This window comes from Pelodiscus sinensis, chromosome 8, assembly GCF_049634645.1.
Source record: "Pelodiscus sinensis isolate JC-2024 chromosome 8, ASM4963464v1, whole genome shotgun sequence".
In the NCBI taxonomy this organism is placed as follows: domain Eukaryota; kingdom Metazoa; phylum Chordata; order Testudines; family Trionychidae; genus Pelodiscus; species Pelodiscus sinensis.
Window position 1 is genome coordinate 72,725,451 of NC_134718.1, and position 25,535 is coordinate 72,750,985.

The window sequence follows — 25,535 nt, forward strand, 5'->3', positions numbered from 1 at the left end:
TTCTAGACAGTCGCTTCCCATTCTGTGTGTGTGAAACTGATTGTTCCTTCCTAAGTGGAGCACTTTGCATTTGTCTTTATTAAACTTCATCCTGTTTACCTCAGACCATTTCTCCAATTTGTCCAGATCATTTTGAATTATGACCCTATCCTCCAGAGTAGTCGCAACCCCTCCCAGCTTGGTATCATCTGCAAACTTAATAGGCGTACTTTCTATGCCAATATCTAAATCGTTGATGAAGATATTGAACAGAGCCGGTCCCAAAACAGACCCCTGCGGAACCCCACTTGTTATACCTTTCCAGCAGGATTGTGAACCATTAATAACTATGAGCACGGTTATCCAGCCAGTTATGCACCCACCTTATAGTAGTCCCATCTAAGTTGTATTTGCCTAGTTTATTGATAAGAATATCATGCGAGACCGTATCAAATGCCTTACTAAAGTCTAGGTATACCACATCCACCGCTTCTCCCTTATCCACAAGACTCGTTATCCTAGCAAAGAAAGCTACCCGATTGCACAAGAACACATCCACACTGCCATGTGCTTTTGTGCAAGAGCATCCAAGGCAGTGTGGATGCTCTCTTGCGCAAGAAAGCTCTGATGGCCATTTTAGCCGTAGGGCTTTCTTGCGCGAGAAACCCCTGCCGCTCGTCCACACTGCCCTCTTGCGCAAGAGGGCTTATGCTTGTTAGAAAAGAGCATAGCTCTTGCACAAGAAGCCCTGTCTACCTACACTCTACTGTAGCTCTTCTTGCCTAAGAGCAGGTGGGCAGTGTGGACGCTCTATAAGTTCTTGCGCAAGAACAGCTGTTGTTGCCCAAGAACCCGCCAGTGTAGACATAGCCCTACTGTAGTCACGTTCATCCTTAGCATAACTGCTAATGCCAAGTCACACTGCTTTAGAAGAGGGCAAAGTTAGTTGTTTGTGCCTTGTGTATTTGGTCACAAGGGTCTTTAACTTTTCACTCTTCTGAAGCAATGTGATTTGGCATTTGCAGTTATGCTAAGGATTTTGGAATGAGATACTTTTGGTCACAAAGGATTTGATTCCAGCTCTCTTCTAGTTTTTCAATCCTCCATGGACTTGGTTCTGTTTTCATACCCCCATTTCTTCCACACACCCCCACCTGCTTTTCCATTATTAGTGCAAAAGCCTTCTCCAGCCATGCTGCCTCCCATCTGTAACAGCCTCCCTGGATTTCTCCACCTTAGCAGCTCTCCTTACCATTTCAAATGTTGGCTGAATTTTTTTGGTCCCATATCTAAATCTTTCTCTTCCCTTCCATGATACAGTAGAACCTCAGCATTACAAACACAAGAATTATGGACTGAACAGTCAATCACACACCTCTTTTGGAACCAGAAGTACACAATAAGGCAGCAGTAGAGACAAAGAAAAAAAAAGTAAATACAGTACAGTGTTAAGCATAAAGGGAAAGCAGTGTACTTCTTCATAGTAATGTTTCAAAGCTGTAGTGCGTCAGTCATAGAACCCAGAACTGGAAGTAACCTTGAGAGATCACCAAGTCTAGTCCCCTGCCCTCGTGGCAGAACCAAGCACCATTCCTGATAGATATCTATCCAACCTGCTCTTAAATATCTCCAGTGATGGAGATTCCACAACTCCTCCCCCCCCAGGCAATTGATTCCAGTGTTTAGCCACCCTGACAGACAGGAAGTTTTTCCTAATGTCCAACCTAAACCTCCCTTGCTGCCGTTTAAGCCCCTTGCTTCTTGTCCTACCATCAGAGGCCAAGGAGAACAATTTTTCTCCCTCCTCTTGGTAACATCCTTTTAGATAACTGAAAACCGCTATCGTATCCCCTCTCAGTCTTCTCTTTTCTAAACTAAACAAGCCCAATTCTTTCAGTCTTCCCTTATGGCTCATGTTTTCTAGACCTTACATCATTTTTGTTGCTCTTCTCTGGACCTTTTCCAATTTCTTCACATCTTTCTTGAAATATGGTGCCCAGAACTGGACACAATACTCTAAATGAGACCTAATCAGTGAAGAGTAGAGTGGAAGAATGACTTCTCATGTCTTGCTCATAACACTCCTGTTAATGCATTTCAGAATCATGTTTGCTTTTTTTGCAACAGCGTCACACTGTTGTCTCTTATTTAGCTTGTGGTTCACAATGACCCCTAAATCCTTTTCAGCAGTACTCCTTCCTAAACAATCGCTTCCCATTATGTATGTATGAAACGGATTGTTCCTTCCTAAGTGGAGCACTTTGCATTTGTCCTTATTAAACTTCATCCTATTGACCTCAGACCATTTCTCCAGTTTGACCAAATCATTCTGAATTATGACCCTGTCCTCCAAAGTACCTGCAGCCCCTCCCAGCTTGGTATCATCTGCAAACTTAATCATATTCTCTATGCCATCATCTAAATCGTTGATGAAGCTACTGAACAAAACTGGTCCCAAACCAGTGTTCGGTTGTAAGCTTTTGAAAGAACCACCATAATGTTTTGTTCAGAATTACAACATTATGAACAGCTTCCATTCCCCAGGTGTCTGTAACTTTGAGGTTCTACCGTATTTACCTCTCTGCAAAGCATTCTGGGATACTATCTGAGACATGGATGCCAGGCACAATCAAGTTGCATTAGAAACATTTAAGGTATCTTTAATGCTTGCAGATCAGATAATTATATTATTATTGCTTCTTCTATATCAAACATCTACTGGGGATGTAAAATCCCATTTTAATTAATTAACCGGTTAACTGTTAAGTTTAATCAGTTAACTGATTAAATGGGGGGGGGCGTTACAGTCTGCCGGGCTGGAGCAGCCCCCGTGTCTTAGGCAGGACAAGCTGGGTGTTGGCAGTCTCGGGGAGGGGTGGAAGCAGCAGCGGGAAGGGGGATTTCTGGCTCCCAGCCTGCTTGAGTTGGGCAGAAGCGGCGGAGGAGGGGAAGGGCTGCTGCTTTCCAGCCTGTGTGGGTTCATGGGCTGGGAGCTGGCAGCCCTCTCCTCCCCACGCAGCCACTTCCCCACCCCCTCCCTGAGACTGCCGACTCTGAGCGTGGGCTGGGAGCCAGCAGCTCCATGGGGCTGGAGCAGCCCTCTGCCCGTGGCGAGCTGAGGTTGGAGGGCTGCTCCCAGGAACTGGTTAACTCTTACCCGGTAACCCTCATCCATTAAGGTGGCCTAGGCTTGTATTTCCAATGCTCTTGGAGCTACCCTCTCTGAGTGCTTTGTCATTCTACAGTGGCTGCAGCTTAGCCCCCCCAGCCATGGTAAATCCCTTCCTACCCTCTGCTGTATGACCCTCCCCTCTCCCCTGCTTCAAGGGGCCGATTCCCCCTCCCTGAGCTCCCTCACGGCACTGGGCCGAGTTGTAATCACCGTAAATTCAGGTTCTGGACAGATTAGCCGGGAGATAGGATGCAGGTTTGTTGTTTTGCGGGGCGGTATTGTTTATGGGATTACTGGGCTGAATAGCAGAGGGGGTCAGCTGATATTTATTATTTTAAGCTGTCTCAGCTGTTCTGGTTCAGCAAATAAACCCACATTCACAGTGAATGAGGGGCGCTGCTTGGTGGGTGTGCCATGAAGTGTGCAAAGGGGACGATGGCTTCAGAGGCTGGGGAAGCCGAAAGCCGGCTGGGAGCGCTGTTTCCCCTTGGCAGGCAATCCTGCCGCATCCTGAAGCACACAGCCTGGCCGAGGGCTCCCACCTTTCTCCTTGTAGCGCCATTGTAGACCTACGGCATCGTGTACCTTGAGATGCTCTCTCCAGCGTGGCACGTTTTAAACCTCTCGACTGACTGCTTAAAGCAGGACGTGTCTTACACGTAGGTCGTACATTGTTACTGACGGGGAAACAACGCTACTGAGCCTGACAATGAATCTACTTTACACTTCTCCCACTTGGGCAGAGGATTTGTGGCAAGTTATTGAGCACACGGACCTCTGCGGTAGTGGTAAAGAAAGAAAACGACCCTCCCGGAGAGAGAGAGAGTGAGTGTGTGTGTGCGCATGCGCGCACGTACACATCCAGGGTACATTGATGCAGCGCTGGGTGGTTGTTTTTTAATTTAAAACTGCAACAAGGGTCAGTTTAGAAAACCAGTGAGACAGCTACCAGGGTACATTTCTGTTTTCAGACGGAGATCCTCTGGAAGAAGAGCTCTGTGTCACCTCAGATGCTTCTCTGTCCCAGCTGATGCTGGTCCAGTACATTAAAAGAGAAGCCCTCACCCATCTCTCTCTGACATCACGCTTGGGAAGATCAGGGTCTTGCCCTCTTACTCCCACTCTGCTGGCCTGAGGCAGAAAAGAGCAGGAAATGCCCCACAGCCCTGCCACTGGGCAATGCAGAAAGTCACTAGTAGGCTGCTCTAGTATTTTTAAGGTCTAACGAATGTAAAGGAGCAGTGTTAGCCAGCAAAGTGACTCTGGGGCTCCCTGTCCTCCCTCTGCTGCCCCCAGATCCTATCTGCTCAGTGGACGAGTCCAAAAATGAGTTTTCAGTCGTAGGGCCTGAACATCCAGCTGGCTACTCCCTGCTCTGAGCATCATCCATCATGCTGACTGACCACTCTGCACTTGGACTTGAGTGGGGAGTTAAGAGGGTGCACATGGCGAGGAGAATCCAGCTCACACGCTCCTCGCTCGACAGGGCTTTTAGGACAGCAGCACAAGCAGGGCCAACGATGCAGGCCCTTCACAGATCCCAGCTGGCTTTGTGGGCAGTAACTTAGGGAGTCCAGCAGCCTGGCGTGATAGAGAAGTATTATGCTCCCCACTGCATAGATGGGCAAATGTGTCTAGTTAAGTGGTAGAAATGTAGCCATGTTAGTCTGGTGCAGCTGAAACAAAAACCAGGAGATACACAGTCCTGTTTTTTGTGTCTAGTTAAGGTATGGCCTCCATTACAGTTGCATCCGAGTGCCTTATAGTCTTTACGGTATTTCTCCTCTCCGGGCCCCTGTGAGGCAGAGCAGGGCTCGGATCCCCATCGTACACTGAGATACAAAGAGACAGGAAGTCTGTGGCCCGGCAGGTTATTGACTCTGAACATCACACTAACGACAGAGCAAGCGTCCTCTGAAATCGATGTACAGAATGACTGAGGGAATTGTAATGGTCCGTTGTAGCAGAACTTCCTCAGACACACCAATGGAGTGAGAATTCAACCCTTTTTACTAAGTCCCTTCTCTGACCAAATCCGAGCTGCTCCAAGAGTCCCTGCACAGGGCCACACTTGCAATTTACGTGGAGCAGTTGAGGGGAGGGGAGGAGGAGGAGGAAGCGAGAAACGATGTGTTTTTCCGAAAAATGGCTTGTTAGGGTTGGAGAGTCCCTCGTTCCCTTTCTTGACTAACGTTGTTGCCTTTCTCTGTCTTCACCTTTGGTCCGAAGGACGGCATGAACTGGGTCTGTAAAAACGTCACTGCAAAGAAGAAATAACCCTCCGAGCGGCAGGGAAATGGAGGAGCCGGGCAAGCTGAATTGTCTCCTGGAAGCACTAATGTGCTGCTTTCCGACCAAATGTTTTTTTCCATCCGTGCACAGCGACAGCTGTTAAAGGGAACAACAGTTAAAGCCGGGGCTGGAACTGGGCCTTTACCTGCTCTTTAGTGCAGTTATGTTCCCCAATAAAGGAGTTGTACTTCCCCCCACCCCTTGGTATAAATAGTATTAACTGTCTCCACACGTCTCTGATTAGACCGTGCTTTTAAACAAGAGTAAGCTTGTGAGTGAGGTTAGAGGATTCCCGTGGATCTGGGGGATTGTGTTTTGCTTCTGCTTCTGTATAGTCGAGATGATCACAGCACGCCCTGACCCCCTCCCTCCCCCGGTCATTCTCAGCTGTCATTCAAAGCTAGTCCCCAGTGACAAATCCGGTGTTTCCGTAGCAAGTGTGGGTGGAATTCTCACGTCATCCCCTGCCCCCAAAGCCCTGGAAAGGACCTTTGTCTTACCCAGCAACAGCAGCTACCCTCCCTAGAAGTGGGAGAGGAGCATGTATGTATAAATCCTCCAGCCTGGTCAGTGCAAATCGGTGTGTGGGGGAGGGTGCTAACTGGTAGCAAGGGATGCTTGCTCTTCACCTATGGGGGCCCAGCTCAAATCCAGCCCACACCGACAGAGAGTCATTGGCACCTGAAAGCTCTTGTGTCCAGAGCAAAAAGCAGCTGGTGGCTCTCAGTCCAGCCAGTTTCTAACATACAGCGTGTTTCAGAACAATCCACTGTCCTGATTGGCAGCACTGCTTACAGTCTGAGCACAAAGGCCAAAGAATGACCACCGCAAAGCCCTGCCCTCTCGTTGCTAGGAGACAGCTTGGCGGACAGTGTGGGAAAAGGTTGCCCTGCCCGTACCCTGGTGATCCTGCTTTCTGGAGAGCCGGAGTCCATCTGTCTCCAAACCCGGAAGGAGAATGGCGAGGAGATTGAAGGGATCAAGCCCCGGTTTAAAAACCAAAGGCTGGGAATGAAACGGGCCCAAGTGAATTCCGAAGCGAAAGCTAAATACGCAAAGGGACGTAGTTCCAGCTTTGTGTAGGGTGAGCAAGGCGCCAGGAGGCAGATCTGTTTGCTCAGGAATTCTCCAGCAGCTGTACCTTATCCGGAACTGCAGGACTCTTTGCAGCCCACGCTCCCAGGGGCCGCGGAGAGGAATGCATCGCACGGGTCTGAAAGGACGCCTTCTCTTTGTTAGCGCATCCACCTGCTGTAAACAATCGCAGCTCTCTTACAAAGAGCGACTTGATGCTGTTCAAGTGGTTAAATGCAAAGCTCTCGAATACAGGCTCCCAGCCTTGAAATCAGTCACCTTTGCTGCATTGTAAGTGTAGAGTTTCTGAAATGCTTCCGTACCCCTAAATGTCAAGAGTTTTAATAACACCCCCACACTGCTATGTACTGTGACCGTAGCTCCCTGCTGCTTTAAGAAAGCCTTGAGCGAGGCTTTTCCTTTCTCTTTGATCACGTCTTGAACAAGCACAAAACTTGTTTCTTTTCATCTAAGGAGCAGTCGATCATGCATTTGAAAAGATTTTCCTTCTTTTTGGGAGTCCAGCACGTAAGCACTTGGAAATTGTACTACTTAATTTTTTCCTACAGTCCCAAGTTTGAGGAGGACATTGACTTGATTGGTCCTTGGCTTATGGATCATTAGACGCGCCTGCATGTTGAGAGGTATACTTGCACCTTTGGTGCGGGCATCTACTCACAATGCCCCCTGCTCAAATCCAGCCGACAAAAGTCAGCCGTTGAGGCAATAATGGAGAGAATGCGGGAGTGTAAGGGACGACAAGAGTTTTATGTCCCTGCCCCTATAGAGACCATCCCATACTCGTGACCATCAGCTTTCCTTTGTGGTAAACAAGCCCCCATGCACCCACCGGATGGGAATTAAAAAGTACTTGAGACACAATTCACCTGCCATCTCTTCTTTTAACATATTTACAGTCCTGATCAGCTAAGCAAAGCTCTCCTACTCCCTGCACACCACCTGTCCAAACACAAAGCATAAGACTGGTTACAACCATCCGGAACACCTGCTGTCGCTGGAAAAAAACCCTCTATTGCGCTCGCCAGGGTCACATTCAATTTATGCCAATTATGATGTTTAGAGTTTGTCCTTCTGACTCTTGTCTGCTTTTTCCCCTTTTAAGTATGTTTCTATGGAAACAATCTGTCTCATTGACATGGGTGGAGCTTAGTCAGAGATTTTGTAGCTTCCTAGATTTCAAGGCCAGAAGAGACCGTGATGATCTTTTGTATACAGGTCATGAATTCCCACCTCGTCATTTCTACATCAGGCTCAATGACTTGTGGTTGAAGTAGACTGTCTCTCTTAGAATGACATCAAACCTTGATTTCAGGACTCCAGGTGACAGAGAAACCACCACCTACCTTAGAAGGCTGTACCAATGATTAATTATCTTCCCTGTTGAAAGCGTGTATCTTATTTCTTGTTTGAATTTGTCCAGCTTCAAGCACCAGCCATTGGATCATGCTAAAGCTTTTGTCTGATAGTTTAGAGTCTTCTGCTATCTCTGTCTGGTTTCCTAGAAGGGGAAAGTGCTTCAGCCTCCAGCTAGAACATCAATAGTTCTGGGATAACACTGGATTGAAACATCTTAAGTTCTCCTTTTACCCGTTTTCTAACTCTGTTCTTTGCACATTAGGGATATTTGTATTCTTTCTAATTGCAAGTGATCACTTTGCTTCCACCATTAAATATATTTGTACGACAATAATACCTGCTAGCCTCATTCAGGATCACACCACATTGTGCTTGGCTCCGTACAAATGCAAAAATGCATTTTCTTCCCCCAGCATACAGGATATGCTGTCCTATTCTGTCTTATTTCAGGTACAATCTGACCTATACGTGCTCTATAGTTTGTTCCTTTTTTGAATTTGCTCAGAAGGAGTATTTGCAATATTTGGTCATGTTGTAAAATTCAGTGTATAATTTAGATGTCTTTGTCAATAAACAAAAATTTAGTAGAAACAACAAGAGTGTTTTGAGGTTATATTTTGTTTTCAACCAAGGGTCTGGAGTTGTGTTGGGTCTTTATTTTTCAGACAATCCAAAAGGCTTCACTTGTAAAGAACACTGTTATTTATAGAATACCTTCAACATTTCATCTCTGCCTCTTCTCATCAAAGAATTAGACATTAAGTATTAGTAGACTGCCTCACAATTTTTGAAACCAGTAGTCTTCTTCCTCTGAAAACCGTACATTTTTTTAAGAAAATTGGCATTGAACTTTCATGGGGTTGGCTTTTTTTCCTCAAAGATGCCCTTTAAAAAAGTATTACTGAAAATATCAAAAAGGTTAGCAATTTCACCAATAGTTTGAATAATCAAAACGATTAAAAATGTTTTTGAAAAACGGAAAATAGTTTGGTTTCAAACACTTTAAAATAAAACCAAATTTGACTCTTTTTGGTGAAACAACTGGAATTTATCTCTTCCTGCGACACTACTCCAGGCAAAGGAGAGACCTTAGCAATCAAAGTTTTCTCAAAAGTTGAGTATATATTTCCCTCTGCACTCTGAATAGCTAGCAGACTGGCATACCACTGGAAAAAGCAACCATAGCTGGTCACACTATTTTTTTAGCCTTTTTTTTTTTTAAACTATTCCTTGATATTTTTAAAAGAAACTAGGAAATGCTTTCACATCCGATTTGCCTAATGGATTGGATGTGAAAATATTTCTATGACAAGTGAACACTCCAGGAGTTGTTTGACCTGTCACAATGTTATATATTGGTCTCCCCCCAGCCTTATTCTCTGCCTTTCCAGTCTCCTGTTGCTATTTGCAGTAGGCCTTGATGTAATTTACGACAGGTCTGCGTGTGACCTTGCATGTGTCTCATACAGCGAATCACAGCTACCTTACATCCAGAAACCTTGCTGTGACATTTACAAGACGAATTTAGTGCTCTAGAAGCAGCTGAATGTATTGGAGGGGAAAAATAAAAAAAGCAAACCAACAACCCAGAGGCTGAAGGAGGAATAAAAACATGTTTTCCATTGCTGTTTAGCCAACATGTCTCTCTTGTTTATACCGTGCCGCTCTCCTTGACTAAAACCTTTAGCAGAACGTGGGAGTCTTTTGGGATCCAAGTGCTGGAGATCTCTCTCCCAGCCTCACTAAACAGACACCTCGCTAATTCATTTCATCCAAAACTCGCGGCAAGCTCACCAGCCAAAAGGTTTGTTTGTAATGAGCATCGATGCTGCTTTCAAATCGGTCCCAACAGCTTTTCCCAGTGAACTGCCACGCTGCTACACCAACCAAGTAATTGCAATTAAGGGGGTGGGGGGTGTTTTTTGGTAAGTGGAAATGGGATCAAGCTGGAAGCTTTTGATTGGCTCACAGCTAAATCACAGTTGAAGGCTGAGTTGGCTGCATTTAGGGTTGTTATGAGGGTTTTTTTTTATTGCAATCTGTTCACTGATTTCCCTTTCCAGCTCTGGTAGGAAATGAAACTCTGGTAAAATCTGCAGCCAGGATGCACTAAAGCTGGAGTGTGGCTTTAAAGGGTTTCTGTTCTCAGAATAGCATAAACGTGTGTGTACACAAACACCCACGCATATGCGGCTGTCACATTTAACTTGGTGGTAGAGATCTCTGTCCCTGACCATCATAATAAAATGAAAGTTGACCTACAGAGGAGTCACTGGCCCTAGGTTTTCTCTTTGTAAAGCACCCTGACCTGTTCCATGACAGTCAGACATGACAGCCCTGCACAGAGTATAAATGAGGGTAACGAGATATGGTGCTGTATAAATACCCCTAAAAGAAAGGAAAGCTGTCAAGAAGCTTAGGGCCAAAATCTGATCTACATCACAAGCTGTCAGGGAACGTTCTGCAAATAACTGTCTCAGCGGAGAGATTTTTTTAAAAGTTTTTACCCTCAAGGCCTGACCTTACGATGTTTTGCTGTGCAACTGCCAGCCGGCAGAGGGAACATCATCTGAACCCTGTCCTTCAGTGGCGCTCTTGTCAACTAAATGCTATTTTGGCTTGTGCTCCGGAGGGGTGTTCAGAACCATGGGGGGGGGGGGGGACCGGGGCCTTTGGAATCCAACAGCTGGCCTGCTCACTCACATGGCAGTCTAGGTTGCCTCAGTTTGTCTTTCCCTGGGCTGGCTCTTCCGTGACAAGAGGCCTGCCCAAGATGGAGGTCCCAACTATCTGCAGCGAAGAGAGCACATGATGGCTTCACTCGGCTGGGGCAATCAAGCTGGTGGCGAAAGAGGGAGGACGTATGGTGGCAAATGCGGGCAGCCAGTCCTCGTGTTCACAACTACGTGCAAACCCATTTCTTTGACTCATCGATCCTCTGGCTTTCTAGCATTGCCCATCCCCACAGCAGCTGGGCGTCTTCCATGTAAAATCAATAGCCAAGTCCCTAGTGGATTTTGCGGGGTCTCTGGCACTTCTTTTTTGGGGGGGTCAACACTTTTGGGGGTACAGTCTTTTGGAGGGACGAGGGTGAAGGGAGACATGAACATTCCCGCAAGCATGCATCAGCAATCCTAGAACACTAGAACTGGAAGGGACCTTGAGAGCTCAAGTCCAGTCTCCTGCCCTCACGGCAATCTTGGATTTAAGCTTGGTCCATCCCACAAAGCTGGAAGACAGAGACTCGTACGTTTGCTTCTGGCAGAAGGCTCTCCAGTCCCAGGGTGAAGGGCCCCCTTAGGAAAACCTTTGGAGAGAGTATCCCAAACAAGAGCCTAGTGCACATAATTTTGTAAAACACACATGCTCCCTTGACTATTTGCTCTGCCCCATTCACCCTCTTGCTTTACAGACGCTTGAGGATCCATTCACGCGCCCATCGTGAAAGGGCGTCTGGGGCGATATGGGGGCAGACCAGACTATCCGGGGCAGAGTTCTACGTGTCGCTCCTTGGCAGGGCGTGGTGCACGCCAACGTTACGGGGGAAACACGGGGGCCTTGGCGCCACTGAAATCCTCTGGCTGCAGGAACAGGGCGTTTAGGAAGAGAGGACGTTTGCTGCAAGAGCAGGACAGCGGTGGCTGAGTGAGCAGAGCCCTGTCCCCCTCTAGGGACCAGCTGAGAGCCTGCTACTTCATTGAGTGACTTGTTTCGCTCGAGTGGCTGGGCCAACGCCCACTGCGGGGACGCGCCCACTGACATGAGTGAGAGTCACGCACCCGGGCAGGGCAGAAGCCCAGGTCTCTGCTGATAAGCCATCGTGAGCCATCCTGGAGACCAGCGGGGAGAGAAGAAGAGACGTCTCCCCATCCGAGCCCCCGACTCTGCCCCCTGGGGCACAGCCGGCACGTCCATCACACAAAGAGGGAGCAGCTCCCCTCTCCCCATATGTCTCCTCAGAGATAGACAGGTGCTGCCCCAAGAGGGTTTCGGCTCCCTCTCTACAATGGGGATCTACAAAGCAGGGCTTCTGGTGGCTAACGCGCTGGCCCCAGACAGCTGTCCCATGCTCAGACCGTGTGTTACGTCCTAAATCGCCTCCCCCCGCACCTGTGAGGGCAGACACAGCTCCGTGACGTCCTCGAGGGCTTGAGGCGGGGGATTAGGCCAATCGGAGGGCTGGGGGGGGGGATTAGAGCCCCCGTGGATTTTCTGCTGTTCATTTCAGTCATTTTAAAGTGAATTTCCCGCTGATGGGCGAGCGCCAGGCTGGTAGCCCTGAGCCTGGCGCAGACCATGCCCGCTGCACAACTGCACCAGGCCGAACCACAGTCTGTGCCCGCTGCCTGGGACTGCCCGCCTGGCCAATAACCCTCACCCGCGGCTCCTGAGCTTACAGCCTGTGCCTACCCCATGCATGAAAACTGCCCTCCTGGCTGACCCGTTGGGCTCAGCCCCCCGTTCCGGGCAAGATCCAGCCATGGCACCTGCAGCAGGGAGTCCCTGCTTGGCCGAGTCTCTTCCTCCAGCACTGTCCCCAGCATCTGGAGTGGAGCCCTCCACCGGCTGCTGCCGGGGCTAAGAACGGCCAGCTCAACGCACTGGTGCTTGACTGCTGCTGACGGGTGCTTTGCCCTCCCCAGCCTACCCACTCCCCCTGCAGCCACCCGGCCGGCCGTTTGCTGGACAGGCCTGGTGTTCAGGGTGGGTCCCCTGTCCGGTCCGGTCACAAAACTGGAGGAGAGTTTGCATCGTGCAGGGGAGGGTGCCGAGCCGCGCCGGCCGGCCCAAGCTCGCGCCATGTGGGCCACAGCAACACGGGGCATGGTCCCAGTCTCGCCATGCCTGGCAGTCCCAGGCCGGCCGGCATTCTGGGGATGCAGCCGTCCTCCCCTGCTGACCACAGGCCTGTGCCCCCTCACGCCGCTGGTCCTGACCGCCTGTATAGCCCAGCCCAGCGCGTGGACGCAGACGCAGTGCTGTAGCTCCCAGGAGCTTAGACTATCGTGTGCCACAGGCAGCGAATAGCAGAACTCCCGGTGCCCATGGTAGCAGGGAAATGATTAAATGAGCCACGCTGCGATCGTCCCGCAAGAGACGTAGCAAGGCTCTGCTGGTCGGGCCCGGGGGGACATTCCTTCCCAACCCCGCTACAGAGCGTTGTGAGCATGGGAGCAAGAACCAGGCAGCCAAGCACCTAAGCGCGACTGCTCAGTGCCGCCTCACGTCCCTCCCCACCCATCTTCCATCTCCAACCCTGGTGCTTCCGAGGAAGGAGACCAACAATCCACCCAGGATACAGTGGAGCCGGGAGGAGATCCCTTCCTGACCCCTGCAGGCGATCGGCAAGCCCTGAAGCATGGATAAGGTTTAATAAACAGGATGAGGTTTAATAAAGAGAAATGCAAAGTGCTCCACTTAGGAAGGAACAATCAGTTCCATACATACAAGATGGGAAGCGACTGTCTAGGAAGGAGCATGGCGGAAAGGGATCTAGGGGTCATAGTGGACCACAAGTTGAATATGAGTCAACAGTGTGATGCTGTTGCAAAAAAAGCAAATATGATTCTAGGTTGTATCAACAGGTGTGTTGTAAGCAAAACTCGTGAAGTCATTCTGCCGCTCTGCTCTGCACTAGTTAGGCCTCAGCTGGAGTACTGTGTCCAGTTCTGGGCGCCACATTTCAAGAAAGATGTGGAGAAATTGGAAAGGGTACAGAGAAGAGCGACAAGAATGCTTAAAGGTCTAGAGAACATGACCTATGAAGCCAGGCTTCATGAACTGGGCTTGTTTAGTTTGGAAAAAAGAAGATTAAGGGGGGACATGATAGCGGTTTTCAAATATCTAAAAGGGTGTCACAAGGAGGAAGGAGAAAATTTGTTCCTCTTGGTTTCTGAGGACAGGACAAGGAGTAATGGGCTTAAAGTGCAGCAGGGGAGGTTTAGATTGGACATTAGGAAAAAATTCCTAACTGTCAGGGTGGTCAAATATTGGAATAAATTGCCAAGGGAGGTGGTGGAATCTCCCTCTCTGGAGATATTTAAGAACAGGTTAGATAGACATCTGTCAGGGATGGTGTAGACGGAGCTTGGTCCTGCCTTGAGGGCGGGGGGCTGGACTCGATGCCTCTCGAGGTCCCTTCCAGTCCTATTATTCTATGATTCTATGAGCATTAGGGATAAAAGACAAGGCCCCCGCGACACAAGCAACTCCATCCACGCTCGGTGGTGTGTCCTGCTGACCAATCACGTTTGCCCCCCAGCTCCTGTGCAGGAGACCTCACCCCTCCTGATTTCCCACCTGAATTTGCTCACAGCCAGCGTAGCTCCACCTGTTCTTGGGCCAGCATCGTTCTTCAGCTCTCCCCGTCCCCAGGCGCTGACCTGAACGTGCATTGGATTCCCTCCCTCCCCTCCCTTCCCGCTCCCTCCCAGGCCTGTAGCAGGGCAGACCCTTCGCTCAAACTAGGAGCTCCAGAGGTGTCTAGGGTCACTTTGGAGCCCCGCTCTGCCATGCCCCCCGCTTTTTGCAGGCTGGCCCCACGGTTCATCACCCTTCCTCCTTCAGCACCTCCGTGAGACAAGATTGGAGCCACCCCCTGGCCACAGGCCCTCCAGCCTCAGAATGCCCTGGAGCTAAGGGGGAAGTCTCCACAAGCTGCTAGCAGTAGAGGGGCTAGGACACACCGCTCCAGTCCCACTCTAGAGAGGGCCAGTTCATTCAAGGCCCAGGTGCTGCCTCCCTTCACTCCTCTTGAAACACTTTTTCTCGGCACTGAGCCCACCAACAGCACGTGCAGCCAGGCGCCGCCATTTTCCAGAGAGCTGAAGCTGCGCAGCGGCAGAGGCAGGCCCAGAGCCCAGGTTCTGCCACATCCCCGCCTGGTGCTTTGACTCCTAGGCCACACTCCCTTCCCCCCGTCCTCTTCCGCACTAGCTGTTCAGAGTTAGTCTCAGGTGCCAGGAGAGCGCCGGCCCAGCCACCCGCAGCTCCTCGTGCGCCGGCTCACGGATCTACCGCTTGGGAGCCCGGCCCCGAGCTGAAGCCGCCTTGGAGGCAGGCGGGGGAAAGCTGCTGACTCAGGAGCAATCAGCGAGGCCCAGCTGCCGGGGCTGGGGGCGGCTGCAGTTGCTCGCCCCGCTTTTGCCTCTGAATGGAACGCTCAGCTCCCTCCCCCGGCCCGCCCCTCCCGCTCGCTCCGAAACAGTCGGCCCTAATGAACACACGGCCCAACAGCTGGCCGCGGCTGTACACATGCACGGCGCGCTCTATATTTATCCCCCTCTCCAGCGCCACTGGAGAGCGCAGCTGCTGCTTTTCTTCCCGCCGCACGCGCGCCCCGCCCGGCTGGCGTGACCTCGTTTGCAGGCACGAGTTTTTGTGCCAGGAGGAGTTACCCCGTCGGGGCTTTCGACTCCGGCTTGGAGCGTCCTGATCGAAGGCAAAGAACGGCGGCTCCCGCAGCGAGCGGCACCGCTTTGCTGACGCTGCCCGACGGGGCACCCCGGGGAGTTCACCTTCCACCAGCTGCTGCGGCGGTGCCCTCGGTGAGAGATGCAGGCAGCCTGGCAGCTGCCGGCTTGTGGCCAGGGGCTAGCCGGCAGCAGGAGTGCGCTGGGCACTTTTCATTAGCCTGGTCTGGGGCCCCAGCTGTCCATTGCATGTGGGCACCGGCTCGTTCAGCACAGCTGGTGGTGCCAGGGCCGGGCGCAGGGCTGGTCAGTTATTGGAGGGCAGCCCGGCTAAGGCCAGACCGGGCACAGGACTGGTCTGTTACTGGAGGGCAGCCCGGCTAAGGCCAGACCGGGCGCAGGACTGGTCTGTTACTGGAGGGCAGCCCGGCTAAGGCCAGACCGGGCGCAGGACTGGTCTGTTACTGGAGGGCAGCCCGGCTAAGGCCAGACCGGGCGCAGGACTGGTCTGTTACTGGAGGGCAGCCCGGCTAAGGCCAGACCGGGCGCAGGACTGGTCTGTTACTGGAGGGCAGCCCGGCTAAGGCCAGACCGGGCACAGGACTGGTCTGTTACTGGAGGGCAGCCCGGCTAAGGCCAGACCGGGCACAGGACTGATCTGTTACTGGAGGGCAGCCCGGCTAAGGCCAGACCGGGCGCAGGACTGGTCTGTTACTGGAGGGCAGCCCGGCTAAGGCCAGACCGGGCACAGGACTGGTCTGTTACTGGAGGGCAGCCCGGCTAAGGCCAGACCGGGCGCAGGACTGGTCTGTTACTGGAGGGCAGCCCGGCTAAGGCCAGACCGGGCGCAGGACTGGTCAGTTATTGGAGGGCAGCCCGGCTAAGGCCAGACCGGGCACAGGACTGGTCAGTTATTGGAGGGCAGCCCGGCTAAGGCCAGACCGGGCGCAGGACTGGTCTGTTACTGGAGGGCAGCCCGGCTAAGGCCAGACCGGGCACAGGACTGGTCAGTTATTGGAGGGCAGCCCGGCTAAGGCCAGACCGGGCGCAGGACTGGTCTGTTACTGGAGGGCAGCCCGGCTAAGGCCAGACCGGGCACAGGACTGGTCAGTTATTGGAGGGCAGCCCGGCTAAGGCCAGACCGGGCACAGGACTGGTCAGTTATTGGAGGGCAGCCCGGCTAAGGCCAGACCGGGCACAGGACTGATCTGTTACTGGAGGGCAGCCCGGCTAAGGCCAGACCGGGCACAGGACTGATCTGTTACTGGAGGGCAGCCCGGCTAAGGCCAGACCGGGCACAGGACTGGTCAGTTATTGGAGGGCAGCCCGGCTAAGGCCAGACCGGGCACAGGACTGATCTGTTACTGGAGGGCAGCCCGGCTAAGGCCAGACCGGGCACAGGACTGGTCAGTTATTGGAGGGCAGCCCGGCTAAGGCCAGACCGGGCACAGGACTGGTCTGTTACTGGAGGGCAGCCCGGCTAAGGCCAGACCGGGCGCAGGACTGGTCTGTTACTGGAGGGCAGCCCGGCTAAGGCCAGACCGGGCGCAGGACTGGTCTGTTACTGGAGGGCAGCCCGGCTAAGGCCAGACCGGGCGCAGGACTGGTCTGTTACTGGAGGGCAGCCCGGCTAAGGCCAGACCGGGCGCAGGACTGATCTGTTACTGGAGGGCAGCCCGGCTAAGGCCAGACCGGGCACACGGCTGATCTGTTACTGGAGGGCAGCCCGGCTAAGGCCACCTCAGGCCAAGGCTGGTCCAGGAGCTTCATAAAGAGGGATTTAAACCCTTTGGTGCCTCCATTCCTCTCCCTTTGCCCTGCCACAAGGCCTTGCCAAAGTCTGGAACTGAACCCTGGGCAAAGGGGCCCTTTGCTCTGACCACTAGGCCATGCTGCTGCCCAAGGAAGGGAGGGGGCGGGGACCCAGGCAGTGTGGACAGGGCTCCCACTCAAAGTCCCACATTCTCCTACTCTATTCCCGGGAGGAGCAGGCTCAATGCAGGCCCAGCCCTTGTTTGCCTGGATATGGCTGCGCCAAGCAGCCCCCTGGAGTTGTCGCTTTGTCCGGGGCCAGCACACAGCCACTGGCCAGCTGTTTAGGCAGCAGGGAGCAAACCCTGGAATCCTTGGATCCCGCAGCAGAACGCCTGGGCCAGCATCCGGCAGAACAGCTTCCCTTGGCTTTGTTTGAAGTGTGTCCTTCATCCCTGTTTCTACGGCAACCAGGACGTTTACCTCCAGGCCCAGATGTAGCCAAGGAAGCAGCCAGGGGAAGGAGAGAGGCAAAAACAGGGGGAATGAAGAGGAGAAAGCAGGTCAGGGCAAAGAAAATCAGTTTCCGGCTTCTCGGTGCTGCGCCTTCCTTGTTCCGGAGTAGCCGGCTCCGGGTCCTGGTGGAGACGATGCTCCCTCGTTGAGGGACCCGTCTCCCCGCAGCTCCAGTGCTGGAGGATTCCGCTAAGCTGAGTTAGTGCTTCCGTGCTCCAAATTCTTGGAGTGTTTGCAGCTCGGCCGCCCCCAGCTTTCCCTGGGCTCAGCTCTTCCCTGGGGGTGGACTGGCCTCCTCCATTCTTCCCTACAGCTCAGAACATCCCTGCGTGTCATGTTCTACGTCAGACAGAGGATGCTTTGGTTCGGCCGCGCGCTGCTTGTGTGGCGGGTCGTGCTAAAGACAGGAGGTGCGGGTCCTTTAAATGAGCATCTTTCCCTTGAGTCCTGGCAATTACGTGCCCCCGCCACGTGCCTGTGAGGGTGATGTGGAACGAGTCGTGCGGGATCCGATCACACACAAGGCACCGGATCAAAGGGAGGGGCATGGTAGCAGGTCTCTGGCCCAGGAACAATGACCCAGTGAGCACCACTGTCTGGCGCAAGTCACCACAGCTGCAGAGTCTTTCAGCGTGCGCGCAGATGTAAGTCACCTGACACGTCAGGGTTTAGCCTCTGGAGAATGGCATTTCCCAGTGCTGCAAGCCAGGGACAAAGGAGGCCAGGGATCAGGAGCTATTGTTCTCCAGAAGCATCCCAAACATGGGCCGAGCCCAATATCCACAAAGCCAAGAGGGGAGCTAGACAATACAAATTCTTCAATCCCACCGCTCCCACCAAAAGTTACCGTGACTCCACTTAATCTTTCTCTCTATACTGTCTCGGTATGACTTCAGCATTTCCCTAATGGCCACTGCAATGCTGCAGCACATGGACAGGAGATGCCAACTGCTGATAGAAGAGCTTGGGGAAACTAATGCTGTGATGAGTACTGAATGACCGATGCTCTGTGTGTTAGAAGGAAAGACCAAAGATCCCAGAAGAGCTCCAGCTAAAGGGCTATACACAATTTACCACACACAATAGCAGCTATATGGGACAGACAGATTTATGAACAACACAGGATTTCCTAAACGCACTGTCAGCCGTCTGTGATCTTTAGAGCACCAACCATCGCAAATATACAGATGCCACTTCTATAGACAGCCCTGGGCGCCTCTTTGTTAAAGCTGCCTGAGACTTTCCATTCTAAGTCCCTGTTTTCAGTTACTTATAACTTTGCCAAAATTTGGGCTGAAATTTTCTATGCTAAGTATCTGCCTCATTGCTTATAACTTTGCCAAAGAGGAAACATTCAGGCTGAAATTTTCTATGCTTAGTGTCTAACTATATATTTTAAGATTAGCTAAAACGGTTTAGTCATTTCTGGGAACCGAGTCATTTCTGGGAACCGAGTTACAGGAAAATTCAGGGCTTCTCCCAGGTTGATATAATTCTTGAAATCTTTCTTTACAAAATCTAGTGCCCCATGCTAGAGAGATTCAGGGATTTGACATTTTGGAAGGGGTCAGAGCGGTGTTTTTACCATTCCCATGAACATCTGCCCAAATTTAACCAAGTAATAGGAAGTTTGGAAGGATTTGGTGTTTTCAGTAAATGTCAATAAACATCAATTACATTGTACATGCACAGACCAACAAAAGAAATATATTTCCATTAATAATCATAGAAATTCACTGACAGGCAAAGTAAGAAAAATGCTCTTTGAGGATGCTGATTTAAGGATCTCAGAGGGGTAGCCGTGTTAGTCTGTAATTTAAAAAAAGAGTAATCCTATTGCACCTTAGAGAATAAGAAAAATATAGATGGTATCATGAGCTTTCGTGGGCAAAACCCACTTACTCAGATGAAATTTGCTGGAGAGGTATTTCCGGATATTCACTTGGGCTCTTGTGACATGCGATGGTTAGAAAGCTTGCACTTTTTGAATCGCAACACTTCCTGTTATTAACTAATTTACGCTGTCCGGCTTGTCCTCGTCCATCCCCCCACAAAGGCAAGCCGACGCCATGCCATCGCAACACAGTGGAAATTTACCCAGGTAAATATAAAAATGAAAATGCCTAAAGCCCGTCGCTTTGAGCAACGGTGAAAATGTAAATCAACCGAAATGGGGGCAAATGCTTAAAATACCAGTATTTGCCATTGGAATTATTTTAAAAAAAAAGGAGTTCTGCCAAGCCTGTTTCCCGCCGCAGACAATGCTGCATTTTGCACATGCCCAGTAGGGCTCAGATTTTAGCAGCTTGGTTCCCTGATGATTTTGTCCCCCTGGGCACACCCCGACCTGGGGCTGGGTCAGACTGTCCCTGCAATTGCAGCTGCTGCAGGCTGTACCAGGGTCGGCATCTTCCGGAGAGCAGGGCCCTGCTGTGCCCAGGCTGTGAGGAGGAGAAAGAAGGGCCTGATCTGAAGGCAGATGAGGCAGGAGAGGGACTTGTGAAGGGCAGGTGAGGGGAGCACCCTGGGAGGAGCCTGCAGGGGAGGGCAGGAAGAACCGGATGAAGGTTGGGGGAGGGGGTCACACTGGGACTGGCTGGGCAAAGAAACAGGGATGGGAGGCTTGGGAGCAAAATGGAGGAGGGTGACTTGGAGCCAGCAGGCTGGGGGAGACTGAGATGGGCTAAGGAGCCAGCGTGGAGACCCTGGGGCTAGTGGGGCAAGGGAAGATGGGGCAGGCAGCCAGTGGGGACAGGAGGAGGTGATATTGGGGAGGGGGGTCTAGAGGTCCGTGTCGGGAGAGACCGAAGGAGGAGCTGGGACTGGCAGGGGGCTGGGAGAGAAGCCGAAGGCTAGGACTGGCTAGGGGAGGAGAATGCAGCTGGGATGAGAAGCTAGTTGTGGGGCACGCACAGGCCTGGGATGGGGACAGAGGGAAGGGACGGGGCAGGGAGCATAGGCCAGGTTAAGTTCCTCTGACCCAGCCCATGGCCCCACCCTCCCTCTTTACCGGCCCAGCCGCTCGGGTAGGGATGCCAGCGTGGCGATATTAAAAAACCAGGCATTCCAGCAGGGACCTCCCCTGCCCCGCTTCTTCCCCCGGAGAAACGTGCAGGAGGAAACAAACCGACAGAGCCAGGGCTTAGCAGTGTGCGGCCAGGCCGGGGCTACACACCGCATGGGGAAAAGGCCAGATGTCGAAGAGCTGCTCACGGAGGGAGCACTGGCCACCCTGAGCCCTGGAAAACGCTGTGATCATGCAATTCCAGACTGTCAGAGTGCACGTGCGCCAGGGGGCTGAATTAAGGTTATCCAGGCGGCCTTGACTTGGGCATGTCCAAGCATTCGAGGGCTTGGCGTTGCAACCGAACGAATGACGGTTTGGGGTGCATAACAAGCATTCTAGGTATGCCCCCCAGTCCTTCTCTGTATGCTGCTTTGGAGCTCACAGAGACACGAAAGAGCCTCGGAAATTTCACATGCAAAAGTCACATATTCTCCAGGCTTTGACCAAACTCTGCAGCCATCGTGTGGGAGCCAAGGGCATGGGATCCATTCACAGATGCCATTGCTCTCTGGCCATGGCCCCGAGATGGGTTAGACACTCACCTGTCGGTCTCTGGAGCCTGGGGTGTGCTCCACAGAAGGCCGAGGAGACACGGGCAGTGACCCGGGGCCATTCCCAGCCGCACTGCAGGGATATGCTACTTCCAGTCTGAATTTATTCCGTCTCTGGCTCGGGGGCTGCCTTGCTGGGAGAGGTTGACGAGCCTTGATTCAATATCTGGTCCCCCCATAGGCACTTACAGACCGACCGAGTCCCCCTTAGCCCTGTGTGACGCTAACCAGATGGAGCTCTGTTGCGATGAGTCCCACCAGGAGCGAACAGCGTCTTTGTGCCGATACGGGCGGGCGGATCAGATCCAGCATTCCCCATCCCTATGGCAGCAGTCTCTGGGCCCCGTCAGCGTGGGGGCATAACTGCCGATGTGATTCCTAAGGTGACATCTTAGCTCTGCACGCTGGGTGCTCTGGCACTCTCAGGCCAGCACAGACCTGGGGGGCTCAACACATCTCATGTACAACAGATACAGGACTCCAGGGTCCCGCGTGATAGGACTTCAACCTCTCCTCTCGGAACGCGGTTGGTGCAGAGAGGCCCATCTCTGGAGAGCTGTTCTGCTGTCGACAGATGGCACTACTTATTTTGGGGGTTCGTTCTGGCCAGGCAATGGAGGAAGCATCTCTAACTTCTGTTCAGGTTCGGTGCCTGTGCTGGTCAGACACAGAGCTGCCTGGTCCTACCCACACTGCAGAGAGACTCAGGTCAGGTCTACACTTACCCAGAGAGCAACGTTCCGGAGATCAATCTTCCGGGGTTTGATTTAGCTGGTCTAGTAAGGTCCCACTAAATCGACCGCTGATGGTGCCCCGGTTGACTCTGGTACTCCACAGGGTTGCATGGACGTCTGTGGGAGCATGAATGCAGGGGACTGAACTAGGTGAACTCTCAGGGTCCCCAGTTCTAGTGTTATATGATTCGATGGACCTGGGTCCCATTGCCAACTCTGCCACTGACTCACAGTCTGGCCTTGGTCAAATCACTTAATCTCTCTGTGCCTCGGTTAATCCAGCTATAGAATGGGGGACCACAATCTGCTGTCTTGCCCCCATCCTCTGTCTGTCTTGCTACTTCAATAGCCAGCTCCTTTCTCTTCCTCTGTCTCTTCCTCTGCGTTCGTGCTGCACCAAGTGTGGGAGGCTCTGATCTCAGTGTCTTCTAGGCACTAGAAATAAATAATAGGGAGAGGACCTAGGACTGGCCAGATCAAAGCATCTGTCCACAACATTGCGTCTACAGCAGCCAGTACAAGGAGAGATGGAGGCTTAAGACAGGAAAAGCTCTTGCAATGAACAATCAAGAACCCAATTCTCTCACACAGGAGCCCCATCGCCCACCCAGCCAATGCAGGGAGGGATAAAATTCCTCCCTATGATCCATCCGTCTCTGGGCCCCGTCAGCAGCCTGGCTCAGTTCTGTTTGAAAATCAGGCCTTCGAAGTTCAGGCCTTTTTCTTCCTGGTGTTCAAACAACACTCCAGAGTGCTAAGTACATTATGGGCACATTATGCAAAGCGATGCAAATTGCAACATAAATCACGCTGACAGGCCGGCGCCACGTAGCCAAGAAAAGCCGCCCTCCTTTCTCCCCCATCGTTCCTGCTGGACGGCGCTTCGCCAGCAACTGAGCGGAGCTGCTGCGTCATGGTCCTTGGAGCGGGCAGGCCTGGCTTACCCCATGGGCCCTTCTCCCCAGAACCTCGCGCCGCCTGCCCAGAGCAGAGACGCAGGCAGAACTTCGCCACCTTGCTTTTCCTCTTGGCGCTCAGGGGAAGAAGGGGTGCAAACCCCAGCAGCGGGGTTCCCGCACCGTGACGGCATGGAGAGGAGCAGCGAGATGGGCACCGTTAAGCTGCACAAGGCTTTATTTTCCATGCTTTGGTGCAGAGAGGAGTCCAGGACTGGCTGCAAGCGGAGCCCTTGGAATCCCCCGTCCAGCAGAGCGATGAACCTTCCCTGGGGTGGAGGGAGCAGAAGAAAATGACCGGCCTTGAGGGAGTTGTTCGAGCAGAAAGTGATTCGTAGAGATCAAAGGCAGACAAGGCCGTTCAATCAGCCCATTTCCCTCCGGACCGAGCTGTCAAGGCTGTTCCCCACTTTAGCACGACAAATGCAGAACTGGGGACCTGCAAAAACATCCCCAAAACCTGATCTCTCCAGGCTTTGGTACAAAAACTTCCCCCAAAATCCTAATACCTGGACTTGGGAGAAAAAAACCCGCTGCCTCCACCCAAGTATTCCAAAAAAAACCAGGGAAGAGATCACTGGGGAAACCTCCCTAAAAACCTCAGGGGTACCTCAAGCTCTTTGAAAAGCAAAAAAGAGGCATGCAGATACCCACAGACAGATTTTCCAGGACACGGAAATGAATCAATACCGGTTAATTAGAAAAAGGGAAAAACTTTTATTATCAAAGCAATGCTACCGTTGCAAGCGTAATCAAGGTGGCTAGAGGGCAAGGGCCACCAATGGATATACTCATGGGGGATCCGGCCATGGGCTCAAATCCTAGAGAGGAAAAACCCACTTTTAACAGCTCAGACATCAGATCCACATTCCCAAACCCGGAAACAAATAAAACCTGATGGGTTCGCTAACTTTGCCCTACTTACACTTACACTAAACTTTTCAGTTTAGAAAAGAGGAGACTGAGGGGGGATATGATGGAGGTCTATAAAATCATGAGTGGTGTGGAGAGGGCCAATAAAGAAAAGTTATTAGTTCCCTAAATAGAAGAACTAGAGGACACCAAATGAAATTAATGGGTAGCAGGTTTAAAACGAATAAAAGAAAGTTCTTCTTCACACAGCGTGTAGTCAACCTGTGGAACTCCTTGCCAGAGGAGGCTGTGAAGGCTAGGACTATAATAGAGTTTAAAGATAAGCTAGATAATTTCATAGAGGTTAGGTCCATAAAAGGCTATTAGCCGGGGATAAAATGGTGTCCTTGGCCTCTGTTTGTCAGAGGCTGGAGAGAGATGGCAGGAGACAAATCGCTTGATCATTGTCTTCGGTCCACCCTCTCTGGCGTACCTGGTGCTGGCCACTGTCGGCAGACAGGACACTGGGCTGGATGGACCTTTGGTCTGACCCAGTACGGCCGTTCTTATGTTCTTATGTACACATAGAAGAAGTCCATTCTTGGGAGAGAGACAGGCCTTCCCATCTCCCTGTTACATGGAAGAAACTGCTCTGACCCAGACAAAGGAGGGAAACGTTAAAAATTCCTTTGTCCCAGTTTGAAATCCCTTCCTGCATTGCTATTGGCTGACCAGATACCTGGCTAGAGACAGGCGACATAGTTAACCCCTTAGTCCCCAGGTGCTGGCCAGCCTTCATGGTTATGACGCAAGCCCAGTCTCTTATTTCCCTGTAGCCCATCTCACCAAAGGCATCTGGGCTGCCTTGGAAGCCATCGCGAACCCCCTGCATCACGTCCTGGTTTTCTACCTGGAACGTCTCTGGCTTCCGCGGCCAGCCGGTGGGTCGTCTTCTGCCTTTCTCCGCTAGATCCTCTCTGGGAAGGGACTTCACTGTCACCCTGTCACCTCTCCATCTGCGCGTGGGTCAGCTCCGTGCAGACGGCGCTTGTGGAGTCTCCCACTCGGAGGGGTTTCTTTTCCGCCCTTAGCATCGTTTTCCTGGGCTCTTTTCTGCCCCCTTTCCCCAGATGTCCGTATCTCTTTGGAAGCGGGGACACCAGAACGGCCACGGAGCTCGTCACCCTCTGGCATGCACCAGACGGGCAGCCCTGTGTGCTGTCAGCCTCCGGAGACTGCCCAAGGCCCGTGTGCTGCCCCGAGTCCATGCCTGAGGGCCCTGGGCACAGAGCTGGTGTGGCACGTAACGGGTGCGCACACGGACCCAGACTGCACAGGGGTCGAACGCACCACGGCGCTTTGCTTAAGCGAGAGGAAGGCCGGAGAGAACAGATCACGCAGCGAACCACAAACCCATCACACCGTGCCGGTGGCTCGCTCACCCTTGCTTGGGAAGTCTTGGGGGGGGGGCTCCCTCTCCCCTTATCAGGTGCCAGCTGCTTGGGCTGATGAAAATGGCCACAGGCCCCACGCAAAGTGACTCCTGCCTTCTTACAACCTCCCAGCCCCTCTGTCAGGTGAGTCCCTGAGCAGCATCGGCGCAAACACAGACCTAGCAGGTGACTCCTGTCCAACAAACCTGTTCTCCTGGTGACACCCAGCCTGTTGTCTAGGATGTTTGTATTTGAATGGCAGCCCCCCCCCCCCCGATTCATTCAGCGCTGGGTTACTGCTCTGTGGAAGTTCAGCCCATCATGGGGTTTGGGGCTCGCCCCCTCCCTGCAGCAGGGAACCTGTTCTG

The 25,535-nt window shown here is 52.2% G+C and overlaps 2 protein-coding genes across 2 annotated transcripts in view; one reads left to right on the forward strand and one right to left on the reverse strand.

Moving 5' to 3' along the window:
• ARL3 (ARF like GTPase 3) overlaps positions 1–5,640 on the forward strand; it is a 45,270-nt gene extending 39,630 nt beyond the window's left edge. Inside the window, exon 6 of the mRNA XM_075935572.1 lies at positions 5,381–5,640. Within this exon, the coding sequence (XP_075791687.1) occupies positions 5,381–5,428 (48 nt within the window). The 3' untranslated portion in view covers positions 5,429–5,640. The remainder of the gene's footprint in view (positions 1–5,380) is intronic.
• The window catches only part of SFXN2 (sideroflexin 2), a 102,739-nt gene that overhangs the window by 68,375 nt on the left and 8,829 nt on the right, over positions 1–25,535 (reverse strand). The window lies entirely within an intron of this gene.